We start from the raw sequence: 8,814 nt of genomic DNA on the forward strand, positions 1-8,814 counted from the left end.
TCCTCCTCCTCTTTCTCCCCTCCTCCTCCTCCCCCTTTCCCCTCCCCTCCCCTCCCTTTCCCCCCTCCTCCTCCTCCTCCTCCTCCTCCATCCTCCTCCTCCTTTCCACCCTCCTCCTCCTCCTCTTTCCACCCTCCTCCTCCATCTCCTCCTCCTCCTCCTCTTTCCACCCTCCTCCTCTTTCCACCCTCCTCCTCTTTCCACCCTCCTCTCCTCCTCCTCCTCCTCCTCCTCCTCCTCCTCCTCCTCCTCCTCCTCCTCCTCCTCCTCCTCCTCCTCCTCCTCCTCCTCCTCCTCCTCTTTCTCTTTCTCTTTCTCCTCCTCCTGCCCCAGCTGTCTTTCCTACTCCACCTCTCCTTTTTCTCCTCCTCACCTGTATCCTTATGCAGTTCCCAGTTCCACCTTCTCTTCTAACCGTTGCCAACTGTATTATATATTTCGTTGAATTGATTCAGGAGAGCGGATGCATGTTTTAGGAAAAGTGAGAAAGAATGAGTGGGAGTGTGTGTGTTCCTGATCAGCAGATGGGGGAGTTAATGAGTGAGTGTGTTGTTGACTAGTGAATGAGTGAGCTTGATAGTTTCATGTCATTGAGGGAACTAGGGACAAGCTGTGACACAGTGCAGACAGATTTACAAGGGGGACAGCCAGAGAGGTAGAGGATGTGGTGTAATACTTCTAGATATTAGATTTTTTTTGTCCAAGAACTATGTATGCATTCTTTTTTTCTTTTTCATTTCCATTTTTGCAGTGATAACTATGCCAGTGGAATTGCAACATTGATCATGTTTTTTCTTCCAGAGCCGTGGGTAAAACATGTCTTCTTATCAGCTACACCACCAATGCCTTTCCAGGAGAATACATTCCAACTGTGTAAGTACAAACTGTGTTATTTTATGTTTATTTGAATCATTCAGTATCTATTATACCCTTAAATTGTTTCTGAATTAGATTGTATCTTATGTACATTAGAAGTCTTCATGTACATGCAAATTAGGAAATTGGAACCCAATCTATATAGAATCTCTCTGTTGTGCCAATGAATACCTCATTTTACATCACAGCTCCTTTGCAGGTGCTCAGCCTGCATGCTATTTTTTTTAAGTGGATTGTCTTTTTCTGCTTATTCATTATTTTCTCTTAAGCATTTTGTCTTTTCACGATGTTAAAGCTGCTTAGGTCGTAAGGGTTGATAAGGATGTTACTGATGTTATGCTTGGGTGTGTGAATTACTTTATTTATTCAGTTATTTGTTTATGCATTTATTTATTTATTCTTTCATTCATCTACTTTAGAAGTGCCACACATTTTGCTAATGAATAACAATATTAGTACATATTGCATAAAAAAGCACTATACCCATAACATGGCAATTCAAAAGGTTGGCAAGGTTTTTGAAGGTGGATTATATTCCCAGGTCTTGGTTTGCATAGGGCATGATTTTCTGCTGAGATGTTAGTACAATGTGTTTTTATTTAATATGTCACTGCTTGTTACATAGGTGTATTCCTTGACCATATGTGTATACTTAAAGTCAAGAATAATATATATATAATAGTCCCTTGGGATTTGGTATATGTACTATCCACTGTAGTGTAGTTTTATTGTTTTTTTTTTATCCTAGGTTACTCCACAAGTGCTTCATCACCATGAAGTCTGTTTGTTACTGATGTCGACTGTTTATCCCATTCCTTTAATTTTTGGGAGAAAATTTTATTTTTATTCTTCATATAATCATTATTAATGTTATTAGTATTATCATTAACATTATTATTATTATAATATTATTTTACAAAAATGAAACCTTTTCTCTATGAAAATTCAAGATATTGGGCCAAAGAAATTAGGTCAAGTGGGCCTAATAATTGACTCCATGGTGACTCTGTGCTTCAGAGGTTAAATGTGCGTAAACAGAATTCATAAAACAGATCCACTATGAACATTGCATGCACTTGGACTCCTGGCATCAGTGAGATGACTTTAATTTACTGTTTCTTTGATATGTAAGTCTAGCTACCTTCTCTCTTACCCATGGATTCTCTCTCTCTCTCTCTCTCTCTCTCTCTCTCTCTCTCTCTCTCTCTCTCTCTCCTCTCTCTCTCTCTCTCCTCTCTCTCTCTCTCTCTCTCTCTCTCTCTCTCTCTCTCTCCTCTCTCTCTCTCCTCTCTCTCTCTCTCTCTCTCTCTCTCTCTCTTCTCCTCTCTCTCCTCTTCTCTCTCTCTCTCCTCTCTCCTCTCTCTCTCCTCTTCTCTCTCTCTCTCTTCCTCCTCTCTCTTCTCTCTCTCTCTCTCTCTTTTTCTCTCTCTCCTCTCCTCTCCTCTCCCCTCTCTCTTCTTCATTCTCTCTCTTTCTCTCTTTCTCTTTTCTCTTTCTCTCTTCTCTCTTCTCTCTCTTTCTCTCTTTCTCTCTTTCCTCCATCTTTCTCTCTCTCTTTTTTCCTCTCTTCTCTCTTCTCTCTTCTCTCTTCTTTTGTCTCTCTCTCTCTCTTCTCTCTCCCCTCTCTCTCTCTCTCTCTCTCTCCCTCTCTCTCTCTCTCTCTCTCTCTCTCTCTCGCTCGCTCTCTCAGTATGCTTTTTTTTAATTCAAATTTTTAACTTGCATTTTCTTCTGCTTTTTCACATTTTTCATATATAGTACTCATGTCTTGCTTTTTTTTCAATCCATATTTATTTTTTGGGCAAAACTTGGTAAATCAGAAGTTGTAAGGTGACTTATTTTTGCTGATTCTTAGATTGTGAATGAAGGGGACCCACTTCAAGCTGCAAATGACTAAACATGCTACAATAATACATAAGTAACTGTAGTATCATATAACATATAAAGATAAAGTTTCTCGCTCTTATCAAGCCACTAGTGGTTCTTGTTATTCTAAATCATTCCAACTTTTTATTGTGTGTTCTGGCATGAAGTTGTAGACTTAGTTCAGTAAATGTCTGTTGTATGATTTAGGGCATGCATTGTAAGATTTCTAGGCATGCAATGTGTGTACTAGCAGTAGGCTTAGCTATAGAGGACATCTGGCTTTAACACAATCACTTTTTTATTGTAGAATAAAGATTATGTAAGTTAGATTTAGAACATACATTATATTTGGTTTCTTAGTTCATAATAAGTTATTGACTCAAGAAGTACAGTTTCAAATGTTTAGGTGAAGTTTGATGGTTTTGTTTGCTACATATATGTGTTGCCTTTTGCTAGTGAGAGCCATTTTCCTACAGCTTACTAAGCCTCCGTTACTCTGGAAATTTTCAAATTTATATACTCCTATTCTTTGTCCACAAATGTAGTGGTATTTTTAGTCATAGCAAGGAATCAAAAGAGTCCTGAGAATTTTTGCAGTGCTTTGACATTAAAGAAATGAGTGGTTATTCCATTGTATTTCTGTATATCCTTACTTGTTTTATATTTCATATTTATTGAAGTTGCAGCCATTGTTATTACATCTCCCAGTCTGAAGAAACACACGAGTCACATCTGACAGTTAGGCTTTTGATGGCAGAATGATTGGCAACTTGCAGAGAAAGAGTTTGTCATTCAGGTGGGGTTACAGTGATTTATCTCTGACAGGCAAAGTGTGCCTCTGCAACAGCCGATATGTCTTAGCCTCTCCTTGCACTGCCACATGATTCCAAAAAGGTGGCAAAGAAAAAGCTGTTATTTCAGACATTTCTTCTTCTTCTTCTTCTTCTTCTTATTATTATTATTATTATTATTATTATTATTATTATTATTATTATTATTATTATTATTATTATTATTATTATTATTATTATTATTATTACTACTACTACTACTACTACTACTACTACTACTACTACTACTACTACTACTACTACTACTACTACTACTACTACTACTACTACTACTACTACTACTACTTTTTCCTTTTATTTTCAATTCACATCATTGATGATAGTGTTATAATGACATATTAAAATTAAAGAAATTTCTAAGCATACTTTATGATTGGATTGCCTAACTCCCCAGATAGTGCACTGGTATCTGGTTCCAGAGTCCTGTAAGGCTTGTGGAACCCTGTCTTTAGCAAATCACACACCGGGATTGTTAGAGGTTTAAGACCAGAAATATGTATGGAAAGTGGGGGTGTTCTGACTAAAACCTTATGTTTGTAGCAGAATGGTAGGGAAGGATGCAAAGGAAAACTCTCTCTTTTTGATAGTTCTTTGCCACTCAACAAATAAATGATCCTTGCATGTAGAGTAAACCATTGGTGATGTATATACAGTTGAGGACAGACTTGAATAATAATAATAATAGTAGATTTATAAATGAAAATTTATCATCTCACAATAATGGAGAAATACCAAATTAAAATGTAGAATAATCTATTTTGCTCTGTGATATAATTCATTCTTATTTATAGCTTGATTTTTTTATTGGAAATTTCTCTTAGTGACTCTGACATTGGCCCAACTATAATGGGGCTTTTCATTATTTTAAACTGTAAACTATGGTGAAGACTGTTGACAGTGTGGATTTCATTTTTGTACTTGCTTCTACATTTACAGTTGCCTAAGTAGAACTAACCATTATTTTAATACAGTTTGTATAGAAATTATAGAGTGCGTAATTTTATAACCACTGTGATCTTTAGTTACTGTACTTATAGGCACACCACTTTTGCAAGTTTTTTCAGTACTTCAGTCCAGGTGCAATCAGTGCTTATCTCAAGAGTACAGATCCATGACTGAACAGCCTGATATCAGCCTGGAATGTATTGACCTCATTAGATTTATCTTTTGTTTGCTTTCTCATCTATGCCCTTAGTCCTGGGGTGTAATTTCTATATTAGTTTGTCTGTTCATTTATTTATTGCTTGTTTTATTGTTGTAGTATAGAAACTTTTGACCCTAGTATTTATTTTTTCCCCCAGTATGAGACTGTGTAGCAGATTTGTTTAGAAAAACAGATATCCTTTGTTTGACACAAAATTGAATATGATTTTCATTATCCTCTCCCTTTCTTAAAAGATGCTTTAACAGACATTGGCAGCCCATTCTTAGTCCCTGTAACTCATTCACAATGGGATGATGTCCTGTCACGCCTTGGCAAATTATCCCTCACGCTAGGAAGATGATGCCACGTAATGCACGGTTGAGCCGATCCTGCTCCAAGTTGTGTACTAAACAGTAGTTTGCTTACTTGGTCCTGGTTACAGTCATTGAGGAGAAACTGCTCATGAAATAGGCCTGACCCTCTTTTTAGCCTCATTATCTAAAGAATTATATAGGTCACAGCCAGAAGCATAGAGAGTAGGGTAATTTGTTTCCTGAGCTTTTAATATTTCCCTCGAGCGGCTGACTGCATGCACCCAAATGTGTTGTTTGGTATGGTGTTGGGAGCTCCAGGTGTGAGTGGGTTAAACTGAGGCTACACTAACTTTATTGAAGTCTTGAACCAGACTCAATTTGAGAATAATTATTTTTTGGGCTAGGCCCAAGCAAACTATCTTGGGAACTATGAGAGTTAGACCTTAAGCATTCTGATATTTTTTTCTTGTACAATGGGGATCAGTTATTGACAATCATCCTAGAAGTTTGTTGCATAGCATCTTGGAGTTATAACAGCATTCAAATCTTTTTGGTCGGCCTAGATTTGCCTAACCTGGGGGGAATTATTGTATTGTAATCAAAAAAGGAGTCTGGGCAGCTGCTGGTGGCACAGAAATTTGATGTCAGACATGTGGAACACAAGCTTTACAAATAATGGTATCTGTCATTTTATTTTTTCCTCTGACTTGTTATCTGTTTTTTATTATTTCTTATTTCTCTCATTCCACCTCAACTAATCTCCTCACTCCATTTCAGATTTGACAACTACTCAGCCAATGTAATGGTTGATGGCAAACCCATCAACCTGGGCCTGTGGGATACAGCAGGTCAGGAGGACTATGACAGGCTGCGTCCACTCTCCTACCCACAGACCGATGTCTTCCTCATCTGCTTCTCCCTTGTCAACCCAGCCAGTTTTGAGAATGTCAGAGCAAAGGTGAGGAACCTGTCTCTCTCTCTCTCTCTCTCTCTCTCTCTCTCTCTCTCTCTCTCTCTCTCTCTCTCTCTCTCTTTCTCTCTCTCCCCTCTCTTTCCTCTCTCTCTCTCTCTTTCTCTCTCTTCTCTCTCTTTCTCTCTCTCCTCTCTCTCTCTCTTCTTTCCTCTCTTCTCTCCTCTCTCTCTCTCTCCTCTCTCATCTTCTCTCTCTCTCTCTTCTCTCTCTCTCTCTCCTCTCTCTCTCTCCTCTCTCTCTCTCTCTCTCTCTCTCTCTCTCTCTCTTCTCTCTCTCTCGCTCTCTCTCTTTTTCTTTCTTTCTTTCTTTCTCTTTCTCTCCTCTCCCTCTCTCCTTGCTCCCTCCCCCTTATTTCAGCCCTCTGCCGTTATTTCCCTCCTATATAAAACAAGTTCACAATTTTAAATTGGAGGTGTTAATATTGTTCTCATTTTTGGAAGATATTAGTTAACAGAATCTGGTCAAGGTTGTTCTTGCTCTTTCATTTGTCATTAATACAGAAGACATTTTTGTGTAAAGAAATATGAAAAATATAGCACTGATAAAACAATGAAAAGAGGGAGAAGATGGGGAAGGAGGCCCATGTTAATGGCCGTGAGTGCCACAGCTCACAATAGCAGTACTGGCACAACAAATCTTGATAGGCTTCCTCTTTTCAAAGTATCTTCACTGCCAGTAGATCTGGGGCAGCGGGTTGGGGGGTATTTAACCCATTTCTGACGGGTAGTATTCATAGAGGCCCGGGACTCGCTGCCGGGGGCTTATATCGTCGCCCGATCATGTGCGATCACTCATGCCAAATTCCAGCATCCCATGCCGTTTCTTCGTAATACTAAGAAGATATGTTGTATTTTCAGTTTTCATTATTTTCTAAAGTCTCTACTTGCCATACTTCCTGATAAATCGAGACTGAAGGATACTTTTGTTGTTATATAGACTCCATAGTTGATCATTATTCAGTCTATAGTCCAAATAAAATAAGCAGTGTGTAGCATCATGGAGTTGATATTGTCGGGTTGTTGTGTTTGTTGCATGGTAAAAAGGAGAAAGTGTTAAAACCGACTTAATCACACTTTCAGTGGCAGAAAAATAATCTTTTGCCATGATTGTAACAAAAAAAAACTTGTGGCATGTTCATAGATACACCATGGCATGTCCGTACATGCCCCCGGCAGATGGTCCCGCCATGCCATGGCATGTGCGTACATGCCACCTGTCGGCAATCGGTTAAATAAAATTAATTATCATTATTATTCCTATGGGTCTGGGTGCCTCACTGTGCATGCATGGACCAAAATCCAGGCATTAGGCTAACTAGAGTAATGACTCTCCCAGGTGTGTGGCTTGTAGGTCCAACCCACACAAAGACTAGTGTGGTGTGGTACCTCCCCGTTTGCAATAGCATTATCTGTCTGCACTTTTTTTTTCCTATGTCTATATTTGTCATTTGATATGCTGTATCAAGAAGGTAATAGACTTTTCCTTGCACAGACTTCATATTATCTCTAGGTAGTTTACAGCTCAGTGCAATAACAATAACAATAAGTAGCATTTTGCTTTTTATTTTAAAGACATTTCTGTATTAAAATTTTCTGTAATACACCCTGCACAGCAGCTGAGCATGGGAATAGTATCCATGCTGGAGCCAGCACTCTTCCAGCCATTGCTCACAGATGACGTTATTGACACTCATTTACCAGTAGAAATAATGCAAGTGCCCCTTAATACCCACAGAGAAATCCTGTTTCCCAGATCCAAGGGGTTAATAATTTTACTGTAGTGCTGCATGCTTTTGTCAGAATACTTAATTTAGACAATACTGATAACAGAATAAACTTTTTAGAATTACTTGGCCCTGTAACCCCCCCTCCCTCCCCCCCAGCAAGGTGTCATGAACATTCCAGGCTCCAAATTTACTAATATCCCTTATTTGCCCTTTCAGTGGTACCCTGAGGTACGTCATCATTGCCCCAACACGCCGATCATCCTGGTAGGAACGAAGCTTGATCTGCGAGACGACCGTGAGACGCTAGATAAGCTGAAGGACAAGAAGCTAACCCCTATTTCATACCCACAGGTAAGTTTGAATGGTATGAGCAGGGAGTATGTGCTCATTTGAGAGATTTTTTTCTTGCCTCATGTGAGTGACAATGTAAATTGCGTTGAATAAGCAAGGTGACATGTTGTCTAGTTAGCCTATTTGTTACCAGATGTCCATCAAAATATAAACAGCATTTTGCTGGGACTGACTCCACACTAATTCACCAACATTATCACAGGGTAGTGTTCAATTTATTTTGACACCCATCCTATTCACAGTAAGTTATTTCTTCTTGTTTTCTATTAGATAAACCCTACAAGATATATTCTATGTGCCATTTGCCAGATGTTGGTGGATAATGAGGTAGAAAAAAAAAGAATATTATTGGTCCATAAAAATGACATCACATTATATTCAGTATTTGGATGTATCATTGTAATGTGCCACAACTTGATTGTGATGCAAATAGCCAGAGACTTGAGTTTACAAACAAAGAAACTTTGGCCATCTTGTGGCCTCATATAACCTACAAACTGTGGATATGTATGGGTTATAGGAATACACCTGGTGCCTTATCCATGAAAGTTCTAAGGCAAATCTGAGAATAGAAATTGAGATTATTTGATAATTGTCTGAGCATATGTATATGTATATATATAATATATAATATATATGATATATAATATATATATAATTATATTATATATATATAAAATATATATATAATATATAATATATATATAATATAT

General features: G+C 38.2%; 1 protein-coding gene across 1 annotated transcript in view; it reads left to right on the plus strand.

The window, feature by feature from the left end:
* Positions 1-8,158, plus strand: part of LOC119584362 (ras-related C3 botulinum toxin substrate 1) — an 85,762-nt gene extending 77,604 nt beyond the window's left edge. Inside the window, exons 2-4 of the mRNA XM_037932932.1 lie at positions 802-873; positions 5,829-6,009; positions 7,967-8,158. Of these exons, the coding sequence (XP_037788860.1) occupies positions 802-873; positions 5,829-6,009; positions 7,967-8,143 (430 nt within the window). The 3' untranslated portion in view covers positions 8,144-8,158. The remainder of the gene's footprint in view (positions 1-801; positions 874-5,828; positions 6,010-7,966) is intronic.
* The last annotated feature ends 656 nt before the right edge of the window (positions 8,159-8,814 follow it).

Source organism: Penaeus monodon, chromosome 18 (assembly GCF_015228065.2).
Source record: "Penaeus monodon isolate SGIC_2016 chromosome 18, NSTDA_Pmon_1, whole genome shotgun sequence".
NCBI lineage: Eukaryota > Metazoa > Arthropoda > Malacostraca > Decapoda > Penaeidae > Penaeus > Penaeus monodon.